A 25,793-nucleotide genomic window follows, 5' to 3' on the forward strand; every position below is an offset into this window, starting at 1 on the left:
TAAGGATGCATAGACTGAAAACTTTTCAAGAAGTCTGTATATTTTCAGTATGTGCATAAATAACAGAAATACTTAAAAACTGTCTTTCCATTTTTTAAAAAATGAAGCAGAAATTTGGGTCATAGACGTAAACATGCCTAAAGACTCACATAAAAACATTTGCAGTTTTTCTTTTGATTTTTTAACATATTAACATTATATTAGGTAGGGAGGGTCCATTCCACTGAAAGCTCTCTCTTAATTATGCTGCTGCAGAAAAAATAAAGACCATATCTGCTAATAATATTATAGGAGACACTTCCTTACCCACTTCTATCAAAATATCTCTTGTTTTGAGTAAAGGCTGTTCTGTTAGTGAAATTCAATTCACCTGGTTGCTTTCTAGCAAGGAAATGCCAAAAGAACTTGTTCATGTTCTGTAACTCCAAAATTGAAGTGGTCAGGCAGGTCTTAACCCTAAGCACTATAAATCATTGTGATTCCTGCAGCATTGCAGACTGTGATAGTGCCAGTCCAGGCAATAGCTGTGAAACACTTTTTTCCATTCATGTATTTTTTGAGTAATTACAAAACATTTCTTTTAAGTTCAAACTCCCTTCGCCCTCACTCAGCCAGACTTGCTGACTTCCCTGACCCCAAGTGTTGCTGAAGCAGGAGCAGGAGCTGATAGGTCTTGAACTTGGGACTTTTATCACAGCAATTGATTTTTAAAGCAGAATTCCCCGCTGATGTGAGTGGGAATGCTGCACAGACATTACTGTTACCAGATCATGGTGAACTGAGGAGCTACAGACTCTGCAGGACAAGTCATTAGGATACAGCACCAAAAATAGACTGTGGGGACCAGAGCTCTGTAGCAAACTGTCAGCATTGCCTGAGGGAACACACATTGAATCATGAGGTCACAAGGCAGAGCTGCCTGCATCCCACTTCATGGTTACAGCTGTTCTCTAGAACTCTTTGGTTTTCAAGCCACTTTCTATCATTTTACTCATCTGTATGGTATTTGGCATGGCACCAATCTGTTCTGGTACACGAGAGGTGGACTGGTAGGGACTTTGGGCTTGAGGGCCTTGTGCAGGGAACTGTGTTTCATCTCCAGAAAGTACTGCTTTGGTGAAAGTATTGCTTATCTCCCAGCTAGATTGTTAGACAGGCTGTTAACAGCACAATGTTTGTGTAAAGCTCTTTCTCGTCCTATTTCAGTATTGTACAATATGTGAATTTTTAATTGCAAAATGCTGTATTAGCTGAGTTAATCAGAAAGCCACACAAGTTTGAAAAACTTCTTACATGAAAATAAATGTGTTTAAGCTTTCAACCTTAGCAAAACTTTCACATTCTTGATTTCCTCTTGTGTATCAATTCTTTAATTGAATTAAATATATTTCCAGTAGGCAGGTAACTAATAAACACCATTCTTTACTTGATGCTGATGCTGCTGCACAAATAAGGAAGTAAATGCAGAAAATCCCGATTAATTGTAATCCCTGGTAGTTACAGAATTGTCTTATCAGTTTGACAAAGAAAAGCAAAGTCATCTACTGGTAATAAATCATTGGTCACTACAATAAAACAAAGGGAAAGGTGTTTTCCTATTAAAGCTGTTAAGAACATTTCATTTAATGATGCAGCTCTCCTTTCTGCTGCAATTTCCTTTATAATTCAGTGAAGCCTGAATATCTTTTTTAATGACTGTTAGCATTATTAAATAAGATGTTTACATTGTGCTGCCATTACTGTGTTTATTTGTCCTCTTGTGAAAGGCTTTGAATGAAACACGCGACAGTCAGAAAAATGAATTTGCTTCAGAACTGCAGCATCCACCTTGCTCCCAAAAACAGAAATCCACAGCACAATCCTAGTCACAATGACTTGCACTTCTGGTCTTTGCCTCATTGCCAAACTCTTAGCCATAATTTCAGCGTTACAATAGCATGCTGTACAAAGTAAATTTAAAAAAACATTATTTTGAAGTTATGAGAATGTTTTTATACTGATTTCAGGGAGGCATGGAGTTAATACGGTAAAAGTTGTAGTGGTTGTGTATCTGTACACAACAAGTATGTGTTTTTTGAAAATTCTCTCTCTTCTTAAGAAAAATAAAAGCATTTAAGAATTGGGCATGTCTCTGCTGAAGCTCCTTTATGTGTGCTACCTCAAAGAAGAAGCTTTTGCACAATGCAAAGCAGGGTGTTACATGTAAGTTTGTGTTTGAGGACACACTGTCAAGTGTATCACTTCTTGATAGGTGTCAAGGGAAGAGGTGTAAACCCTCAGTGGTAAAAAAAAGTCACCACCGAAGTCATAGATGGATCCACTCAATAAAGAGCTGAAGTGTTTGACCTTCCTATCTGTCTTTAGGAATCCTCACAGCTGTCTGGTTGGCAGTGCCACAGGTGTGATGTGCATTCCTCAATAAGAAACACTACAGCACAGAGGTGTTATTGTAGCTACAGATGAGCATTTGTTGAAGCAATGTGTAATCAGTTCTGAGAAGCAAAAGCTAAGAGAGCTTCTTTACCTACTGGACTTTTTTCTTCTTCACTAAACAAATAAAAGGAAGTATGGCCACCCAACAAAGAAGGGGAGATGGGGGCAATACTCCAATCTTTTTTTTTTTTTTTTTTGTCCTTAGCACAAGGACATGATCAGCATATTAGCATGGTGTAGGTTAGACTGGTAAAACATACCTTGTTTAAGAGAAAATTCTATTTGAACCGCACAGCAGATCAGTTAATGCTACAGCCTATAAAGGAAATTGGTATTGGCTTCATTTCTGACCCCCACAATTTGGTGCAGAAACAGTAGTGTGCTCCATAGTTGGTTGCATGGTAACATAATGGAGTCCAATGTTTTCCAGTTGCTATCTGCAGTACCCACATGATCTGTTTTCTGTTTTCTGCTTTATCTGTTTTCTTCCCTCCTTCCTCTTTTGTACGCAAACACATCTTGTACCATCAACAAAGCATGAACTCCTAAAAAAAAAAAAAAAGAAAAAAATCCAAGCAAACAACCCTGCAATATGAATACCCTACTTTACCATAGCACATGCTGGGCCTATTAGCAGGATTTAATTCTCCTACTCTGTGAGCTGCTTCTTTCTAGCTCTGACAGCTACAATTAGGGACAACCTCTTCCCTTGATCCTCCCTCCAGAGCAGCCTCAAATGTAGTAAGTCTGAGTGTGGAAGAAGATCATTCTGAATGTGGAAGGACATTACTGCTTTACAAAGGCAGTTAATGGACCTAATGTAATGCATAGATATCCACGAGTGAGTGTATCTAAAACATATCCTCATTTACAGCTTACTGCCCTTGGACCTTTAGCTTTTGATAAGCAGAGAGTCACTTTCCTTTGAATTTTCTATTATATGACTTGAACTTCGCTCTGTGGCAGGTCGAGGCAGCCAGGCTACCTGAGAACCCTCTTCATTTGTTCCATCTAGGTTCTATTTAAAGCAGGTATCTAAGTGGAAAGAAACCAGTGTGTAACTGGTTGGGCAATTTCTATTTCCAGTTTAAGGTGTGTGTCTTCTGCAAAAGCTTAGAAAACACAGAATTGCTTAATAGCTTGAAGAAATGAAAGAAGACTTTACTGGAAGGAAGTTGTGGTTCTGAGTTCATCAGCCTCTGTCATTTCTGTTTTCTCTCTCTCTGAAACTTGTTCAACTAGATCAAAAGACAACATTGTATTAGCAATTGCAGCATGTAAACACAACAATATTCCATATTTACAATTGTACCTGCCTATTTTAAAACAAATTTTTTTCCTCAGTGTATATTTTTGATGGAAAATGTCATCCAATTCTTTAAAAAAAAGCACAGTCAAGGATGTTTCAGATGGAAGTATGTGTTTTCCTGGAAATATGAATTCAGCACCCCAAAGAAGCAAGACTTATTTTCATAGAAACAAAGGGCTTGCATGATAACTTATGTTGTTTACATTAATTAATATAATTTGTTCTACTTGCATTTCAGATACCTGTCATCACAACTAATTTCCCCTCATACAATGTTTTTATTACATATTTGGAAATAGAAGGAAGAATTTGAGCGTGTATTCCTTGATATTTACCTGTATATGCCTTCAAGAAGTATCTAAACTCCCTCCCAATAACTGATTAGACAATCTAGGTTTGTGCTTTTCCTTATTGCATCCATGATAAAGTTAAATCCCCTCTGTTATCCTTAGGAAAAAGGAAAAAAATACGGCTTTTTTTTTTTTTTACTTACTAATAAGACATTTCTAAAATATATGATAAAATACATTCCCTTCCCATAAAAAGTTCTCCCCAGTACACAACTCTATTTACCAACGTTGGGACCAGTGCGCCATCGCCTGGTAAATTCGGGAACGGCCTGGAAGTTGCCAGGTGAGGGGAGAGTCCTTGTCCCTTCAGGTGTGTCAGACTTGTTCTCGCTGTGGGCTTGCAAAAAGGAACACGTGAAATCCGTAAAAAATCAACGATAATTGTGTGCTGGGTTCAAATATGGAGCATCATCCTACCTACGAAACTTGTTTGTTAACAGCGTTTTTCTCAAAAACTCTCTTTGAATTTAAAAGGCCATTTAGACTTAAATAAGTGGTTTTATAAGTTAAACATTTATTTAGGGGTTTATTAGATAATTTCTTTGTGCGGGAAAAAGAAATAGGAAGATTGCAGGGACTTGAGTGCTCTTAATGCACCTGTGACAAAGGCTAATTTTTTGTCTGCTTGCCATCTGGATGCTTTTATTTATTCATCAGCTGAACTAGAGATCCCTGGATGTATCAGTACTTAGTTTACTGCAAAACATACTCATTAACTAGTATCATGTACCCTCATATGGGCTAGTCACAGTCCTGGAAAAACAACTTTTCACTGTGTACAATGAAAGGAAATCACAAAGCAGTCACCTCAAGGATAAAATTATGCTTTTTCTTATGAAGTGGCTTTTTTCCTGCATAAATTGGTGCCATTCACAGCTGTAATAAAAGCAGTTATTTTGTCCTGTGTGTTTAGCACTGGTTGCTTTCAAACTGTGATACTGAGAGGGGAAAAAAAAGCAGAACACAATGGAGAATAGAAAAATAGAGATGAAAAAGTCCTGGTTTGGACACCACCATTTTACAGCTGTACACACAGAAGGCAGGTACGTGTGTGTTGTAAGAGCAGATTGCTGCAGCAGCTGGATAGCAGCAAATGGGAAAGATCCATATTTATTCCAGTCGCTTCCAAAGTTGGGTCAGGTATTTCACAGAACAAAAGAGCATGTTTGGTCCTTCCTAGGGCATTCAGCTGTGGAAAATGGTATGAGGAGAGTTGGAACAGAAGGGGATTTGCCAGCTCCAGAGCCCAGAGACTCTCAGTTAGTGCCAAGCACGATTTGTTATGGAGGGGAGGAAGAGGTGAAGGTAGAAAGGGGATTAAGGGTGGGGAACATGGAGGACTTCTTTTTTATTTTTTTTTCTGGTAGAAAGGGAATGTAGAGGCTTCCAGATTAGATCTTCCCTGTGAATTAACTAGTTGTTGGCTAGAAGGGTTTTTTTAATCTATTAAAGAGGGAATGAACTTTGGGCAAGGACAAGCCTGTACTTGAATAGCAGAGGCCTTGCAAGCTCTTGGGGTGTGTTTCACACCTGGGGCTGTGTGAGAAGCTCCTGGTGACCGTGTAAGCAGCAGGTGCACAGGGTGAGAGCTGGACATTATTAGTGAAACTGTGGAGAGGGAAGAACACTGCAAGAAAACAAAGGGAGGGAAGCTGAGAGCGGGGGCACAAAGCAAAGGGCTGGTGAAATGTAACGCTGGACTTGGCTGTGCAAACCCCTGGAACAAGGCAATGTGCTTGGAGCAACCAGCAAGGAAAAGACCTTGATAATGCTATTTTGGGTGGATAGAGGGAAATGAGCTGGGTATTTACAGTAGATTGTCCCCTTCCTTTGAGATCCCAAGGGAACTTCTCTGGCAATGGACTAGTTTATTGGAGTCTAGGAAGCTGCTGCAGTATGCATCATGTCTAATTACCCAACAACCTATCTTCATTTATTATATTCTTGTAGTATCTGTAGAGAGAAATAACACTTAATAGCCCTGCTCTGTGCAACATCAGTACAGTGTCCTCATGAGATTCTGCCAAAATACCTGAACAAAAGACTTGCCACTCATCAGTTGATGGGTGTCTTTTGGGTTTTTTGGTTTTATGTCAGAAAATCACTTTTAAATGCCAGCCTACTGCTTTTCTTAGTCATTCTCCCAGTTGGGAGTGATTCTGCAAGAAATAGCAGATATGTACAGTAGTAAAATAATTGAAGACCAGATTGAGGTATGACATTTTAAATGGTAATTCTGCTGGAGTAGAAAGAAATGCTGCTGGTATTGAAAAGACTAAATGTCAACACAATTAAAAAAAAAAACCAACCAAAAAAAAAAAAAAAACAAAAACAAAAAAAAACAAACCAGCACTAAGCAAGGAAAAATTCAGAAACAAAATAGGTTTCTGTTAATTTTCTTCTTAGGATAAGGACACTTCAGAATAGAAGAGTGGGATGTGAGGGTTTGCAGTCTACTCCATATGAAAATGCTGTATTGACTCATGTGAGTAGGTTGTCATCAAAACTCTGTGTGTGCTTCAAAAAAGGATGGGTGACAATCACAGATTTAGGAAGGAAAAATCTTCTCCCAGTATAGACTTTCAGAGGTGGCAGAATTTTCACTGGATTTCATCTGTTCAGTCAGCAAGAGCATTGCAGCACAGCTCTGGAAAGCAGGGATACCAGTTGTGGAAAGTCTGTCTTCCAAGTCTTTTGGTTAGAGAGAAGTCCTGCCAAGCATATGCCTTTTCATTTCAAGGATTTGGTAGAAAGAAAACAGCATAGCAGAGTGTAAATTATCTTAGCCATGTGAAATAATCTAGATGTGCTGGACATCTCCTTGGAAAGACTAAGCTGATACTTAGAATGATCTTGCAGTATCTATAAAAAGTTACTGCTTCTTTTATTCTTTAGTGTCATTTCATCTTCTATTGCCTTTTCTCTGAACTTTCAGTCTACAGACCTTGGTAACAAAGGCCCCTCGAGGGTGAATGTAGGGCTTCAAGAATGTTTTGCCAGTTGCTTTATGGTGATCCTTCACCACTGTTTATCAGTTTATATTTTAAAAAGTGTATTTACTGCATGAGAAATAACAAGATTTAAACTGTCCTGACTAAAGAGAGAGACTTAATTAATTCCATATACAGCATCTCCACACTGACTTGAATGCTCAGACGTTTCAAAAAACAGCTGCTATAAGAATCAAAGATTGCTGCAAGAATTCAAAGATGACAAGAGAGAAAAATACAAATAAATATTTTATAAGACAATGCGAAGTTTAATAATTGATTTCATAAAACCCACAACAAAGCAACACACTTCTGCTTTTTTCTTCAATTAAACAAATGTGTAGTAAATTATTAAAAAACTGCAAATACAATACATGTCTACTGTACTTCAACACCTAATTACATCAACTGTAAACCCCAATTTAATTAAAACCCATTTGAGTATTAGTATGTGCAAAATACCTGTTGTTTGTGGTTTGGGTTTTTTTTCCCAGTAAGTTTGTAAGGATGGGATGCACATTTTTCATGAACTGTGATATGGCTTAATTAATGACAGTGTTTGTATTGCAGCATTACCTTCCTGAGCACAGGGCTGCTCTGCCTCTGAGCTGCCTGAGCTCCCATGCTGGACTCAAGTATTCCCATTTCTTGCCAGAACAGATACAAACACAATCCAGTGTCACGTGCACTTTGTCCAAATTCACAATGTGCTGCCACTTTTAACCAATAAAAATTCAGCATGTGACCCCTACCTCCAAAAAGGGAAGAAAAGAAGCCAAGATTGTTACCACCAATTGCAGGTACAAATCAGCCTGATGAATATGTGAAAACACCTTAAGTATTCACAGCTGAGTATCACAATATCCATAACTGGGCGGAAATTTTCCTTTCTGATCCACAACAGAGAACTACTTTTGATGTCAGTAGAAGTTCTGCATAAAGGTCAAAGTCCAGAATAAACAAAAAAAATATTTGAAGCCAAGTTCTTTCCATCTTCTAAACTTTGCAGGTCGTGTTCTTGCCACCCTTAACTTCTTCAATGCCAAGGACTTCACAAGCAGGCATAAATCTGAGCTTGGAGGTGTAGGATAGCTTAGTGTCAAGATTTATATCTTGTGTACATTCAAAGTACAGGGGTTCCACAATGAGGCCAAACAATTCAGCTTTGGGGACTCTGAGGTGTCCAGATGAATGAACAGTCCTTTCAGCTGCCTCATCTCTATAAATACAAAAAGGCCTTTCCGCCCCTGTAGGTTGTTATGACATTGTTGTCCAACACCATCAGGTTACTGAGCTTGCTTGGATTTTGCTTTATTCATGAGCTTAGTAGTGGGAACTGCTATTGCAGTGGCATTCCTGTCAGGATACTGCCATGCTGTGCTCAAAGCAAAGGTGGAAAAGTCAGAGACCCGTGACTGATGGAATAGTGCATCTCTAAAACTCCTGCTCCCCACTCTCCTGTTGGATGCACATCTCTGGCATGTCTGCAGATTGCACTGGAGAGCATCTGCACATCAAGCATCATTTCTAACCTTTGACTTTTCTTTTAAAACAGAACAATCATGGAAAAATGATCAATTACAGAACATTTATTAATTACAGTTAGAGTGCATGCTAAGCAACTGGCCTTTTAATGTGAATCAAATGATGGGTTTAGACATTCAAGACTATTTATAAGAAAGTCATCTTACAAGTCAAAACTTTGTAAAATAAATAACCTGTTTCTAATGTATAAACCCTATTCTAAAATACATTAAGATAACTGATCACTTAAAACACTTTGGGTCCAGTGTTGGGTCTCTAGTTAAACACCACAAGTCTGGGCAAAGATCTTCCTGTCTGGATCTCTGAATGCCCAGATTAAAGCTAACTTTCTGGTGTGGATACAGTAAATTCTGTATTTTGCAGTGTCTCCAAAGGGACAGTTTCCACAAGAATTCAACTAGCACTGTATGCATTCTAGTTTAAGATACTGTATGAAAATTACTATTGCAAAAATACTGAATAATGAATTTGGGGATCATGACATATTGTGCAACCCTGGCAGGGTCAGCATTAAGAGACTTTTGACTGAAATACTGAATATTTGATGCTCCATTTGGAGTGCAGGTACTTTGTGGTACGTAATGATTAAAGGACAATATTGGACTGTAATTTGTGAGGTATCTGCAGAGCCACGTTGCAGTTTGTAAACAATAATCTGAAACCAGCTTTGTCTCAAAATCATAATAAATTGAATAAATCAGTACAAGGGAGAGAGTAAAACACACGTTCTGTAGGGCAACCACTGCACTTTCTGCAGCACCAGTTCTCCCTGCTGCATGTCCCATGGTACAAAGCCACATATTCATGGTCACTATTTGAGAATTTTCATTTTGCATTTATTGCTCTCAGTCTTTGACTACAAGGTAAAGAATAAGGCAGCAGTTCCCAAAACATATGAAATTAGGCACTGGAACTCTGACAACTTGCGCAGGTTTTGCTGATTTCCTGTTTGTAACTCTGGAGCTGCACAGAGCACTTGTACATTCCAAAGGTGTTCAGCAGCAGGTGTCGGGCCTTGGACTGAACGTCCTCCCATTTAGATGAACTACCAGGAACTGGAAAATTAAGAAAATTATAATAAATTCACTAAGAAACTCAGACAATCCATCTGTTCTCAAATGTATCACAGTGTTACCAACTACAATAATCTTTGTTCTTTTATTAGTTTAATCTAATAATCTAATGCTCATTTATTAGTTTAATGTTGTTCTGTGGTCACTATGTACTCTCTCTCTATTATTTTACACTTTTAGGTCTATATTCTCCAACTAGATTCAACTCTTGGTAAAACCATATGTGTTAGACACCATCCCCCCAAAACCTAAGCTTTCTCACTAAGAATTAATATTCATGGTATAGTTAGATGTGTAAATCAGCATATGTTTTGGCAAAACATTTGTTTTTCACATGTCACATGTTCCACGTTAGACCCTCCCCTTTTCTTTCCCTAGGCAAGTGAGAGAACTTCTGAGGAAAAATTGTGTGTTGCTTTTTTACCCCTACCCAGAGAATCTGTACTAGATGTTTTGGTATGAATGTATTTTATTTGCACAATTTTCATTTACACCATGTCTTTCTGGGCAAAGAGGTCTTATTCCTCACTCTACAAAACCCCAGAATAATATTTCTTGGTTCAACTTAGATAACAATATGAAGAGGAAGGGGTGGGGGTTTTCCTACACTTACATTTAATTTAGAATTATGCTATACAGCAGCTTACCCAGTTGCAAGTGGACTATGGCAGTTGTTTTTCCTGCAGTGAGAGACCAAACATTTAAATCTTCTATAGAATAAACATCTTCAATTTTCATCAAGTCTTCCTTGATGCGGTCCACGTTTAAATGCCTCGGAACTCCTGTGATTACAAATAAGAGGTAAAATTAATTCTGTCTTCTGGTAACTCTCAGTGGCCTTTCACGACAGTACTCAATGCCAAAAAAAACCCCAGAATTTATGCTGTTGGAAGTGATAAGTAACTTCCATGTTATTAGCAGAAAATAATATGGAAATTGGCCTGTATGGACACAGAAGTTGAACAGGAATTGCAGTGCTGCCTCAAATGTAATTTGTCCTGCCCAGAATCTGCTCTCTGACAACAGCCAGCATTGGATCCCTTGGAATGATGTACTTTTGTAGACAACTTTACTGCAGCTTCTAACCCCCAGTAACTGCTTCAACCAGACTCTAAGGTCAGAATACAGGAAAAAAACACCAGGGCCTGTCTCCTGAAACTTCTCTTCAAGTAACTGGTATGATGTTCACATGCTCACAGGAATCCATCTGCAGCATTAACTCACAGGACTTCATCTTACAGGGTGTCACCTCTGCAAATCACTGACTGCTCTGATCAAGTCCTTTTGGTATTTTCAGTAGTTGCAGCACCTCTATAGCTTCCCACCACCACCCTTGATCTGTACAAAGGGCAAAATCAAAATTCTAGATGATCAACACGGGTCAAAAACTAATACAAACAGACTGAATAAACTCTGAATAGTTTTGTTTCTATAAAAGCTTTTTACTGTTTATCTTCCAGTTTTATGGAGTTTCTTTATATATACTTGCTTCTCAAATTTCTCCATTTTTTGCATGATTCCTCCAAACCTGATGCCTTACTTTCTTTTAAATTTTAGTCCCAGTACCATCTCTTTTGAAAGTTCTGTGTCTAGGATTGTCTCACATGAAACAAAATTTTCCTTCTCATGGAGACCATCAAAAGTTATTTAGCTGATAAATAACTGCCTGGTATTATTTGTACAGCTTCTTTTTTCCCAGGAAACACGGACTTAAATCCTCATATCTACATCACACTCTTGACAAACTTCCATTCTGCTTTATAAATCTTAATGAAAAACTAGAATCTCATTGCTTGTGTTAGAAAGCTATTTAATGTTTTAATTTAGCACTCCTGGTCTAATGATGAAACTTAAGTTGAAATTAATACCAAAAGGACCAATTTCAAGGATCTTGAAGTAGTTTCCAATATAAATGCAAGTCCATTCTCTGGAGATCCTGAATTTGAGTTGGAAAAATTCCCTGCCATGCATAAAGCCCATGTATCATCACTTTTAATAACATCATTAATAGGGGATTTTTATGACAGCTGGGATACCTATGCAAACAGCAACAACTCACAACATCTGGAATCTGATACATCATTAGTCTTATCTGTTTTCTGCAGCCAAATCTGAGCTATTGCCTTGGAGCTAATTAAGGATTGTTGAGCAAATTTCATTGGTTTTGCCTTCTCAGTGAACTTCCATTTTGTTGCCTTTTTTTTTTTTTAATCCTAAGTGACAGCAAATGCACTTGAACGAAGATTCTGGGTTTTCTGATTTAACCTCGTAACATAATAAAAGTAAAGTCAGTAATAATTCACTTGAGACAGCTAGGAAGGTGCAGCTAAAACCTAGCATTTTTCTCCCAGCCCTAACATCTTCACTTTCATAAAGTAAGAGCACTAGATCAAGCAGTAAGAGTTGGCAGGTAAGCTACGATAAAGCAAAGAATGTTGCTGGCATCTTTCCCTCTACATGAGATAAGATTCTTTAGCCTATATTCAGGTTTTTCTTCCCTATTTTATTTCTTCTTTTACACCACTCTTTACTTGTAGCTTCCCCTATGGTAACAGCAGAAGCACACAAGTAACACAAAGGCACTTGTGGAAAAGGGGAAGACAGGACAGAGGTAAACCACCTGTCCAGCCATTTGGTCTAAGCTTGCTTCTTCCTTTTACACTCATCCACATCCACTTCAACTTCACAAGTAACTGAAGTGAAAGTGTAGAACTGAATCTGAGCAAAGGTTCACTTGGTTCAGCTGAGAGCCACTGCAGACACACAAGAAAGTTGTATGTGTTTCACTTCCCCACCTCCTGATGGCAAAGTGGGAGCACAGGTAGGACTTGTGTCATTCTGGCAGAGGACAAACACACCCGAACACTGCAGCAATTTAGATGAGCCGTAAAGAACCAACAGACAGCAGCAGCAAGACAAACAGATCTCCAGGCACAGTCCACTTAGAAATAGTGATTGTGATGTCAAAAAAATTGCCAGTGCTCTCTGGTATTTGGCATGTAAAGTACTGCAGACTGTGCACAGATCTTACCTTCCAGAATAATAACTCCCGTGTCACAGAGAATTCGAACTGTTGTGAAAACCACCAGTATGGAAAATACATATGTACATATAGGATCAGCAATCTTGTATTCTGGCTGCAAGGGAAAATCCACAGTGTTAAAGGATGTATGAAAATAAGCTCACTTACAAAAATGTGACTCAGAAAATGCAGTTAGTTCTAGTTTCAATTTCTATGAATTTTTTTTTGTTCGAATAGTTATAAAATATATAGTAGAGATAGTTTTGCTTATTTTGCATGAATGTATGAAGCTTATAATAAAATATCACATCTATTTTTCATACTTATAACAACAGGCCCCTTTTTAATTTAATCACTGGAGTTTAAGTTAAAAGAATTCCACGCTGCCTCAAAGAGCAGCCATTCCTCACCTTAAAGCGTATGATGTAGGCAGCCACGAGCACTCCAATACTTTGGACCAGGTCCCCCAGGGCGTGTACAAATGCTGCTCTCACAGCAAGGCTGCTGTGTCCATGGCCACTGCCATGTCCATGGCCACTGCCGTGGGCTGTGCTCGGAGAGCTCGACTGAGGTACATGAGAGTGAGGGTGGGAGTGCGAGTGAGAGTGAAGGTGGCCAGACTGATTCAGCAAAAAACCCATTCTGAAAGGGAAAGAAGAAAAGCACTCCAAGAAACAGGCTTTTAGAGTTGGGTGTGTGGGTAGGTTTTCACAGAATCACAGAATATGCCAAGTTGGAAGGGACCCACAAGCATTGTCAAGTCCAACTCTGAGCCCTGCACAGGACCATCCCCAAGAATCACACCCTGTGCCTGAGAGCATTGTCCAAACACATCTTGAGCTCTGGCAGCCTTGGTGCTGTGACCACTGTCCTGGGGAGCCTGTTCCAACCACCCTCTGGTTGAAGAACCTTTTTTCTAATGTCCAACCTAAACCTCCCCTGACACAACTTCAGGCCATTCCCTCGGGTCCTGTCTCTGGTCCCCACAGAGCAGAGATCAGTGCCTGCCCCTGCTCTTCCCCTCACAAGGAAGTTGTAACTGCAATGAGGTCTCCCCTCAGTCTCCTCTTCTCCAGGCTGAACAGACCAAGTGCCCTCAGCTGCCCCTCACTCGGCTTCCCCTCAAAGCCCTTCACCATCTTGATTGCCCTCTTTTGGATGCTCTCTAATAGCTTAATATTTTGTTGCCTTTTTCCCTTTCAGTTTAAACGAAATAATTGAAAAAGTAATACTCAGCATAATTTCTTGTCTTATTTATGAAATTTAAGAGGTCCAGCAAAATTACATCCCATGGAAAAGTTACATGGGAAAAGTTACAGGCCATGAATGAATTAGCAGCTTATTCTGAAATACATTTATGAGTGTTAATGGAGAGAAGGGGAGATCTTACATTAAGTTAACTGCAACACCGACGGCCGCTGTGATCAGCATGATATCACCATTTATTTCATAGTCCATATGGATAGTTCTTTGAACAGCCTCATACAAGAGGAATGCCATAAGGATATAGACCAGCAATACACTAATGATGGCTGACAGTACTTCTGCAAAAAGAAAGGAAAAAACATTATAAAAATGTGTCTCAGATCTATTTCTATTTCCAAATTAGAACATGGACAGAGCCTTAATCGTTTTAACGATTTTATGAGTATTATAAAACCGACTATAAACTAATATGTTTAGCGGTAAATAACACTTGTAAAGTAGGATTAACAAATGGAGTTTGTTCTCATCAACTCCTTCATGCTTCCCTACCACCAATATATCCCTCAAATTATGTCTTCTCTGAAGACTTCTGCAGAGGTGATGACCCTGACTTCCTCAGACAAGCCAGAACATTTGCCTGAGAAGCTGCAGGCAAAGGCCGTGCCCAGGGGAGAGGAGGACAGGTGATCTGAACATCACCAACACACCTACAAATAAGAGAAGGCCTGATTTCAAGTGTCTACAGTATTAATCTGGATTTAGAAATGACTTTTATATATCCTTTTGTATTTAGGATGGAGAAGAAATTATAAAAAGATAAAGAAACTGAACAGTACAAACTTGTCAGACATGACAGTCCTAAGCTTCTACACATACACATTGCCTACTGCAGATTTCAGCTGCGAAGGATTGCTGAATGTTAGTATCTCTATTGGTGTGATATGCTGTTTTAACAGTATCTAATATTTACCAAATATTCATATTTCACAAAAGTAAGAGCATTATGACCAATATTTTGGTGTAGGAATTTTATCTGATCAGCAGGGACTTTTAAAAGGAAATATATAAAGATAAAATTAGAAAGTTAATAAAAACTCCTAATTATTTGACTGCACTGCACCTTCCACTGCCGTTGACATCTGTGAAAAGTGGTGAGAGCTCTCTACAAGGTTCCTCCTGTTCAGATGTGAGGTAAACAGGTCTGAATATTCTACAGGTCAGGACCTTTTGTGCTGTTTGCCTCAGTCATGAAATTGGGCTGGTAACAGCATACATAAACCTGAGGAGGATGAGTCTACACTACAGTTTTAAGGTCTTACTACAAAGAATACAGGTATTCCTAAATGGGTCACTAGATTCTTTTTATCATAAACATACTTTTACCCTCTAGCTTAAAATTATTACCCTGCTGCAACTGAAGTTTAAAAAAGAAAAAAAAAAAAAAAAGGCAAGATAGCTGAGAGAGAAATCACTGGCCCAGTTAACAACTGTCTCAGTTATAAGCAAGTTAATATAGGGCTTTGCAAAAAGCACTGGGAAGACCTTAATGCTCACTCCATTGTACTGCATGCAAATCTGCAGCCATGCCTGAGTAATCTGTAATCATTATGTGTAATGCTCATTACTGTCACTTGCCAGATGGATCACTGGGACCTCAGCCTTCCTGTATGAACTCAAAGATCAGAGTTAGAATTAATTTACTTGAAATTTTAGTGGTTGTTCTTCCCCTTAGGTCCACACATGTTGCCCTGATTTATTCCCCAGTAAGGGCAAAACTCTGCTCTTGGCTATAGCACAGCTCTGAGAATACTCATCTGAGAATTGCCTCACTTCTCCCTCCACTTTGAATCTGTCAGCATGTAGATTTTGTAACCAACTTTGGTTACTGCAGAAAATGTCACTTCTAACACAGAAGTGTTTTAATTATATTTATTGAATATGACATAAAAAGACCCATGCAGCTATATCAGCATTTTAATATCACCAAAATCACTTGATCCGTACACTGAATTATGGGAGGAGAAACTCACCCCAATGCATTCAGCTGCTGGGTGGTGTGTCAGTGCCTGGACAAGTACCAGCATTACCAGGCAGTAACAAGGCTCTGAAAGGCAACTGTCTCAGATGATTTCAGAGCAACCTGAAAATCCTGGAAATATCTGTGTAAGTGGTAGCCTTCTTTACAAAGTCGGCAGATTACTCAGGGCAACAGCCTTAAAAACACACAATACATTGCTTAGAAGGTTTTCCAGAATGCTTTTTAAAAAACTTTTGAAGCCATGGCACATTACCATTTACCAGAGAAATAACATATAGTGCTTCTACAATCTAAACCCATGTTTTCTGCAATGGAAGTCAGTGTTTTCCTTGCAGGGTCTTCCACAGTCACTGTCGTGTCAGCACTGTACATTTGTGCTGAGATCTTTCACTTCTTGTGAAATGAACTGTGCACTGGCTCAGTGGACTGGCTGATTCTGTCATTACTAACATTGTCTCTGCAGCAATGGAAAAGTGCCAGGTTCCATATCTATGCTTAAATCTGCTCAGTGTCTTGCTGAAAGGGAGGTATCTCCACTTGGTGGTGAAACAGAACTACTTTTGCCTTCAAGAATACAATCCTTTTTAGACGTGACTGCAATTTCCATTACTTTGTCTTCACTTTTCTAACCCATTCCTGAATCTGTCAGCCTCATTTTCACCACTGAGAATGGAATAAAACTGAAGATGGAGCATACATAATGTGCATCCAGAGAGAATTCAAATAAATGAAAACTAGTACTAACTTCCCTCTGGAATTCGACTAGACAAGTAATAGGTCTGTTGTCTTTACCAAGCAATGTTTATGGGAACAAGTTTGAAAATTCATCATTTTACAAGCAAAAATGATAATGAATACCAGAAACATTGTTCATTAGAATGTTCTCATGCCTGCTGTAAGTATGGATTATCTTAAACTTAATGTAAAGCAGGTCAGTGATGAGACAGTTCTTGCATATATCTCCAGCTTTAAACAAACGCTCCACATCTTTTTCTGTGACAGATGCCCAATCTGTACCCTATTTTTAACATTCTGTCATGTTTTAACATCTCTCACATGGAATTTAAGCTATTGTTGAAATGATGTTATTTGCTGACAAGCTTCTTACATATAGGTTATTTGGGAAAATGTGTTACAGCAAGGACATACCCTAGAAACTGCTTTGTTCCATTGCCAGCATTCACTGATGTGTGAAACTGGGCCCTCAGGCCATGGCATTCAGACTGGGTGCCTAAACCAGGCATATAAATTTCACAAATGGGATTTTTAAAAAAACTCTGTGTAGCAATTTTGAACCATCCCATCTTCTGTACTTTGGAGGTCCCTGGTAGAGCTTTCACCTGCTTCCTCTTCCTTACTACAGCCACAGAAACTCTCCCCCCCCAGCCCCAGGCCCTAGTCCTCCTCCTCCTCCAGAGAGAGTGGCACTGCTGCAGTGCAGCACAATGGCTGAGGTAGGAAGGAACCCCTGGAAACTGTGTAGTGCAGCTCAGAGGAGGGAAACTCTAGCAGGTTGTTCAGGGCTCCTTCCAGTAGGGTTTTGTGTTTTTCCACTAGTGGACACTCCACAACCTGTTCTAGTCTTTGACCACCTACTGGCACTGGGCAGCAGAAAAGGAGTAATTGTTGCAGCACTGAGAGGCTGCTCCCTGTAGCTTCTCCCAGGGACAAGATGGTAGGCAATACAAACTAATTTTATTGGCTAGATTGAGCCCATGGACCACCACTGGATCAGTCTGGTCAGTACTTTTCCTGGCAGTAAAATGACAAGAAAAAGATATAGAAAATGAGATGGCAGGAATCCTCAGGGATTTGTGCTTGCAAATTAATTGAAAAGTCAGTGAAAATTTACAGAACTGAAAAAGATTTTAATGGTTAAGTAAGTTTCTTTTATTTTTCCCAAGATAAACTGTTTTAAGCTAGGCCATGGCATTTTTAATTTATGTGCTATTTGGTTTTAGAAAAGTTACAAAGACATATAAACTACTCAAATGATTTTGAAATAGGGTTAAAGTATGTATAAATGCTAGCAAACATCCTTCTGGAGAGTATGAGCAAATGCCAGGGGCCTACCTGCAAGGTCAGGTTTCAGTATTAGGGGAGCTCCTATGGCAAAATTAAAACTTCATGAAAGAAAAGTTTGTAATGGGAAATGCTGGCATTGCTAATGCTTTCTTGCTAAAGCCCCAAAGAGCTTTGCTAGTGTACAGAGTTATGCATTCATGCATTAGTGACTAACTGATGACAAATGACGAGGAGTGATGGAGTTGTTGAATTCTACTGCTGTTCTAGCAGCCAAAATAAGAATTGCAAATAATGACTACATAAGACTGAAATTCCTTGAAAAATGTATTCTATAGAATGTATAGGGCACAGGTAGAAAATGTGACACTAGAAATTATCTATTTCATGAAAAATAAAGCTTTGAAGATTTTGATAAAACGTCTACAAGACCTGCAGCTGTATATTGTGAATTATTATATCCAGTTCACAACCACATGAAAACACCCTGTATCATCATTACATTTCCAAACGTGAAGTAATGAATCCTGAAAACACCCTTCCAAGGTTTAGTTCATAATTCTGTTTATACTTCTTTTTACAGACACGTAAACCAGGCAGAGGTTAAATAACTTGCTGTATTGCAAACCACAGGACATTTTGACCTCAGCTTTGTGTGGTTTGGGGAATGCAAGAGGAATGATGTATGCAACTTCGGGCAGGGCACAGCTCTCTAATAATATGTTCTACATAACTTTTTAGTTCTGGATTAAAATGTCATTTTTCACATTGAATAAGACCTTTTTCCAGTGTCACAATTCTGCTGAAGTCAACGAGACCTCATAAATCCTGGGCACTGGCAACAATCTGTTGTGAACAACAACAGACTGATGTGCACAGCTCCTGCACCAACAAGCTCCTCAGTGTGTCACAGGAGCAGTAACAGTGGTACAGCAGTGAGTATAAAGAATGTATCCCTCTTTTGCTCAGCAGCCTCAGTTCCAAAGCACAAAGGTGCACAGGGGCCTGAGCTGATGCAACAGCCCATTAACTATGGACGGGCTGTGAAACACAGCTCTGCAGCCACCCTTCTTCTCACTCAGAGCAGTTTCCCTCCTCTGAACTCTTTTTAAACATTTTAGGCCATGGTTAATTTGCAGGAAGTCACAATGTGATCATGTATCCAATTCCCCAACCTTCCTCTTTAAGATAAAGATGAATCAAGCATTCAGAATTTAACTCTGATTCTCCCAAGTCCTAGTTCCACAGAGATAAACAGACTCATCCTGCTCCCAGTGAATGAAACTCTGCCATCAAACTTTGAGCCACGGGGGGTTTTTATCTATTCCCTTGTGGCAATACTACCTATGTAGTATATCCACAACGGCCAGTGAAAGGGCATTAAGAGTCAGGGTGTTAAAGCAACTCTTAGGTTTGCTGCTACTTTCTTTCTAGTTACTTATTCTTCTAGAATTTGCTGATCTTTACAGTTGTTGCTTAAAATACTCTTTAATAGCAAAATCTGACATCTACATACCTAAGCGATGAAATCCAAAAGTGAACCTCTTTGTTGGAGATTTTGCAGACAGCCAGAGAGCAAGCAGGGTCAAAATAATACCACTAAGGTCAGTTAACATGTGAAGTGCATCTGTCATAATTGCTAGACTGTTAGCAACATAGCCACCTGAAAACAAAATTGGAAAAGTCAGGACACACGACATTTTTAATTATTCTAGATAATATCCTCTTGGCACAGCTGACAGTTATTTATTTTCAGAACAGTGCATTAAGTGCAGGAGAGCCCGTCTTATAATCACTAAATGGGGGGGATTGCTATTACAAGCAAAATGCCATGCTGTAATTTAAAGCTACCATAGTTAAAAGTGCAGTCAAGTGTGCTTTCTATTAAGAGTAACATAAAAAGGATTCACTCCTGTTATTCTCACACAGACTACTTGCATAATAACCTGTGCAAGATGAGGCCCAAAATAGTTTTGTATCTTTCCTCTATATATTACTGCACATGTGTTTAATCAACTGACCCTTTTATTAAACTACCTCTGTTAAACATTGTGATATTTCAGAACAGGGACAGAAGTCCAAAGACTCAATAAAAAGGAAATTTACCCTGCCCCCTTTCTATTTTTGTTAAAATACCTTTTAACCTTCATTATTCCCTGTCCTGGCAGGGTTGTGTGAGTTCTGCCAATATCTGTTGCAAGCAATGACTTTCAATTGCACAGCATTCTTCTTTGTTATTTATTACCATAATTTTTTTCTCGTAATTATGAGCTGCATTGAGACAAATAACCCGAGATCAGAGGTTAATATCTTTGTTCCAATTCATTTGCTAATGCCACTACTGGATGGTGAGAGATTTGAACAATGCACCTCTCTCTTAAGTATCCCTTATCCAAAGGGGAATCAAGGACGGACTGTGTTGTCTTCCATATGCTTGAAGGTAAGCCCATTTTCTCAGAAAAGATCACATCTTCAGTGTCAGCTCAGCTATGATTTGGTTTCTCTTTTTACCTTGAGATTGTCATTCAGCCTGTAAATTTGTACCGAGTGAAGCATGCAGCTGCTGTGCCATTTGTGTGCCATTTGGCAGGCTTGAAGCTCCAACTAACATTTCAAATAAAGCAATTTTATATACAATTAAAATTGTCTTAGTGAAGAGGCTGACCACAAGGAAATGGCAAAGAGGAATTCACAACCTTGTTTTTAGGATCAGTCATAAATCCTGTGTGTGTGTGGCTGTGGGTGTTTGTGGCTGTGGGTGTTTGTATGTGCACACCTGCAGACAGAGCTACTCTCTCCTCCCCAGCCAAACACGCACAGCGTGGCTGCTGCTGTAGTGTTGCTGTACTGTGGGTAACTACAAATACACTACATTTCAACCAGTTCCCATCCTAAGTCAAATTCTTCTTCTGAATTTCTCCAAAAGGCCATCACAGCTCAAAAACAATGAGTTTTTAAGATTTAGCAATTCAGTGGCTTTTTGAGTAAAATGAGTTAACGGCTTTCCTTTCTGAATTAGTTTGTGTTCTCACATAATTTTAAAAAAATACTTAGAAAAGAAAAGTACAACTCAGCCTCTTTTATAGTCAACAGAAAAGAAAAAACAATTTATTTTTGAAGACATTCAGTTCAGCAGTTTACACGTATCATTATTTACAGTATGTATGTTAATTCTTAAGTATTAATTTGGAGAATCACTTCAGTCCAAGGTGAGTCGATTCTATTTCAGCCAGCCTCTCGCTCTTAAAGCTTTTCAAAATAAAATGGTAAAGAAGGAATTCAGGTACTGAAGCTGACCGTAATGCAGTGTGTGGATTAAGAAAACATTATTGACATTTATTGAATTCTGAAATCAAAGGTTCTCTGTTCCCAAAAGTTCATTGCTCGGTTAAAGGTACTGCCTAGGGGCTATTTAAACACAATTGGCAACTTAGAAAAAAAGACATGTATAACCTTTACAAATAGACAGCTTGATGGTTCACCGCTGTTTTCAGTGACCTGTGAAGGACAGCAGTTCTTCTCATGGACAATCAATTAGAAATCCTCAAACATAGCTGAAAACATCAAAACCCTGTCAGAAAAGCTAACTAGGTTTTGTGGTATGATTTTCTTTTCTTGATGCAAAATGGTTTCCACAAAGCATAAGTTTTTACCTGACTGTTCATCAAATTAAACAACAAACACTGAGATAGGCTGGAGTAATGAGCTTGGCTACCCTTTGAAAAAAATATGTCAATCAAGATTTCACAAAAAAAGCTGCTGAAATAAGATTTCCTTCATCTTGACATTAGTAACAGACAGCAGAAAGATTTTTACTGAGCGAATTAATTGTCTGAGAGGGTCTTCTGTCTTTTTCTCAGAAACTCAAATCTGTCCAAGGTCATAGAAAGAAGTCAGTTAAAACATCCTATATGATCAAACAGAGTTTCCCAAATACCTGAGCTTTAGATCAATTCATAAAGTTCCAAAATTTGAAACCAACCAGACAGAACACATCACAGGGCTGGAGTGAAAGAAATTAAACAAGTAGGGCACTGACCCAGGACTCGAGGGCTCTTTCTTTAGTTACTCTTCTGCTGCTGATTACTTGCCCTATTGACAAGTCATTCAGGTCGAGATCCACGAAAGTACAGAGATACCCAAGCCCTCTATTTATTCTCTGTGGAAGATAGATGCCTGAATATTTTATGGGTCTGGCCTCAGTGCTCTCTGATTCTGTGCCCAAAGAACGAAACAGGGGTGGCAAAAGCACCTGAGGAGGACAAGCCTTCACTACAGCACTAATGCTTTGTACAGACAAATCCACCACCCTGACTGTATGGGAGATGTGACAGTGATGAGAGAGTATTATTACTCTTAATATCTATTTTTTTCAGAGCTCTCCCTGCACTAGCTATGGAGAGGTCTGCAACAGTGTGAATCAGATCCAAAGCCCCAAACACACACTCAGTGAGTTCAGCATCAACATGCCAACAGCACAGACATATTATTCAGCAAGAGGCCCCTCAGAGGAACTAAGTTCTGTGTACATCAAAACTCTGGTATTGGTATAAATAAAACCAAATAGCATCATTCTCAGGTTAAAGGGTGTCTACATCTAAGATACAACACTGTTACTTATCAAATTAACCTGAGTTCATGCTGAACCAAAACCTCAGCCAGAGAAAAACCATGGAGCCAGGGGGCAAGTGCAGGCATTCGGCCAAATCCCCACAACAGGGTTGGCACCAAGCGCCTTATCCATGATAAGCTGATGTGGCAGTGTTATTAATGACTAACCACACACTGAGATATGCTGAAGGACAAAACCATTTTTTTTTCCATTAACCCACATTCCTGAAATAAGGCCCCAAATAAAACTGGTGCAGACACAGTATTCTGGTCTCTCTCTGAAAAACAGAACATTTCTCCTAAGGATTTTTTTTCCTACATCTGTAGGAAAAATGGCATTATTTATCCCCTATTTTGCTTCCTAGCCATCTCATACAGGTTTGTCTTAAAAACATAATTCAGAGCTGTCCTAGGACAAGCATCCAAGAGCATGAGTTCACTTCACATGAGCAAACAACTGACCAAAACTGCATAGCTGTGGATGAGGAGGGTGTAGGTCCCATATTACTATACCTGAGGCATCTCTGTTCTTCACTTTCAGAAAGTTTTTATGATTACATTTCTTTTTTTTTTCTTTTTGTGAATTATGGCAAATAATTCATCTGATTAGCTCTGATTTAGACTTGAATGTTGAAATTAAAGCAATTTAAAAGCAATTAATTGCTACAGAGAGACCTGGCTCAACATACATATCAATGTACTGGCACTGCATAATGGTCCCCATGACTCCAAATCAGGGGACAGTGCATGGGAACATTTAAGCATTCTTCAGGAGGCTGAGTCCCACCGAGCAGACACTTGCACTGAATGGCATGGATGTACCCAAAAGACAGGTAGTAACAAGACATGCATACTGGTAAATGAACAGAGATTAAAAGATAAATATTAAACTTTGTAAAAATTATTAGATAATGGCAAAGGGATAACATTTAACAGCTAATCTATGCATCCCAGGGGCTTTCACATTTAATTTTATTCCAAGCCTATGCTGCAAGCCTGCAACAAGCCTGCTGGATAAAGCAGTTGTTGGGTACAGATTGCTGTATAATTCACAGGTTTTCCTCCACCTGCACAGCACCTGGTTGCGAGCCCTTAGGAGGGAACAATAAAAGCTGAGCTTGAGCACAAGACTCATTCTTCTGACCAACGACAATCAAGTACTTATACAGGAACTCATTTTCAGGTAAAAACCCACCATACTTCTGCAAGTACTAACAAACAAAACCCACAAATAATTTAATCCAACTACTTGGTACCTCTTTTGCAATGGGAAGTATTAAAATATCTATTACTTTAATTGACTGTGTATGATTTATGTCTGGATGGAGCACATGCTAGTCCAGAGCACAAGAGGACATCAAGAGGTTGTCCAGAGAGTGGCTTCTTCACTGGATTGCTATTGATAGCTCAGGACACGTCTTTTCAGTTCTAAGTAACTGTGTATTGCTGAATCTGGTGTATTTTCCTCTTCTCATATTGCAAACACAGCGAGATTCTATGGAAGTAACTGAACAATACCGAGAATGAAATTGTTCATTCTGCTTCTCCTTTGTTAAAAACACCTTACAAACTTATAGGAGAAACTTACAAGGAGAAATAAAAAGCCATTAAACATACAAAAGAATACATATTTTATGCATATTTAACATATTTTATGACAGATTCGGGCAAGGGAAGTTGCAAATTTTTTCATTGAAAATACACGTTGGACTTCATTCTCTCTCACTACTCTGAACGTGCTGCTAATGTCTCTGATTTCTGTAAAGGACTGATGGTTTCTCTCAGTAAATACTTCAAGCCAAGGCCGGAGCAGCGTTAACAGGCTGTGAGGCACCGCGCCCAAGGGATGGCACAAAGGGCCCCCGACTCACCTATGAGCTCCCCCGTCATGAAGAGGAGGTAGAGGATGGCAGCGAGCGCCAGCCGCTTCTTCACCTTCCTCTGCTTGGAGCGCTCCCGCCGGCTGCTGCAGCCGCTGCAGGGGTCCGGCCGGCCGGCCCGGGCGCTGCGCAGGGCGATGTCCCGCTCCAGCAGGGACTCGTCGTCGGACGGCAGCCCCGGCGGTGCCCCGTTCACCGGCGTCTCGGGGGCCGCCTCCGAGCCGTCGTCCGCCACCACCACGCGCAGCTTGTTAAACCTGGGGAAGTCCTCATCCCCCACCTCGTCCGAGAAGTCAAAGGCACTGGAGTCGTTCAGGAACAGCGGGTCCTCGCCCCTCCGCAGCAGGGACTTGATGCTCGCCCAGAGCCCGGCCCCGGCCATCGCGGCGGTGCCCGGGGGGCCCTCGCCGTGCGCGGCCGACCCGCCGCGGGCGGCTCCGCTGGCGCAGCTGTGCCCTGGCAGGCGGCGCCCGACCCTCCTCGTCCCGTCAGGGCATGTCCCCTACATCGCCCCGCGGGGCCCTGCGCAGGCCGCCCGGAACGCGGCGCGGGGCTCCGGCACGCCCGGCGCACTCCGGCACCCCCGGTCCGCACCGCCGCCCCCGCGCCGGGCACGGCGGGCGCTGTCACCGCCGGGCCGCGCAGCGCCCAGCCCCGGTCACGGCGCGGCCGGGCAGGCGGCGCCGGGCGCAGGGCCGCCTCCTCCCTGCCGGCGCAGGGGGAGCGCCGCCGCCGCCGCCATGCGCGTCACATCCCCCCGCGGGCGGGCACCGCGATCCCGCACCGCGATCCCGGGGCCGCCCCGCGGGACCCGCGTCCCCTGCGCGCCCGCGGACCCCGCCGGCACCGCGCCTGCGCCGCCCGCAGCGGGGCGGCCGCGGGTTCGAGTCCCGCCGAGCGCGGGGGCCGCACGGCGGGGATGGGGGCACGGCGGGGATCGGGGCGCGGCGGGGCCCGCCCGTCCCTCGCGGTACCTTGCGGGCTGTTCCCGTCACTGCCCGCGTTTGTGCTCAGTGGGTAAATGCCGTGCGAGGTACAGACTGACAACTCCCAAAGCCCTACCATCCAGGTGTGATCTGTGGCTCTTTTCAATTACACTGGAAGCCCCGACTGCATGGCCGTGCTCTGGCTTGAGATTTTAAAAGGCAGAAGTTTGCATTTTGTCGCTTTCTCTTTCTCTCCCTGTCAAAGGCGCCACTCTTCACACCGTTTCAGTAGCTCCATTTAGTAACATGCACCTTTCTGGACATTCCTTAAATGTATCCCTTAAAATATGACCTTAAGGATGTAGGGAGAAACAAACATCAGAGACCC

At 40.7% G+C, this 25,793-nt stretch overlaps 1 protein-coding gene across 1 annotated transcript; it reads right to left on the bottom strand.

The window, feature by feature from the left end:
* Positions 1-7,328: 7,328 nt before the first annotated feature.
* SLC30A4 (solute carrier family 30 member 4) lies at positions 7,329-25,105 on the bottom strand. The gene is made up of 7 exons (XM_051797079.1): positions 24,471-25,105; positions 19,505-19,651; positions 14,113-14,266; positions 13,133-13,364; positions 12,732-12,837; positions 10,348-10,482; positions 7,329-9,682 (listed from the first exon to the last, which is right to left on the bottom strand). Exons 1-7 carry the CDS (start codon positions 24,859-24,861, stop codon positions 9,528-9,530), a joined length of 1,320 nt encoding a protein of 439 aa, XP_051653039.1. The 5' UTR covers positions 24,862-25,105; the 3' UTR covers positions 7,329-9,527.
* Between the last annotated feature and the right edge of the window lie 688 nt (positions 25,106-25,793).

Source organism: Manacus candei, unplaced genomic scaffold (assembly GCF_025592945.1).
Source record: "Manacus candei isolate 608988 ecotype Guabito, Panama unplaced genomic scaffold, ASM2559294v1 h1tg000046l, whole genome shotgun sequence".
NCBI lineage: Eukaryota > Metazoa > Chordata > Aves > Passeriformes > Pipridae > Manacus > Manacus candei.

Bases quoted from the DNA above. Each gene is read 5' to 3' on its own strand.
- SLC30A4 (XM_051797079.1), bottom strand. From the start codon at position 24,861: ATGGCCGGGGCCGGGCTCTGGGCGAGCATCAAGTCCCTGCTGCGGAGG. The intron at 19,652-24,470 runs GTGAGTCGGGGG...TTTTGTTTTCAG, and splicing joins CATGACGGGGGAGCTCATAG to GTGGCTATGTTGCTAACAGT. The intron at 14,267-19,504 runs GTATGTAGATGT...TTCTTTTTGCAG, and splicing joins TTTTGGATTTCATCGCTTAG to AAGTACTGTCAGCCATCATT.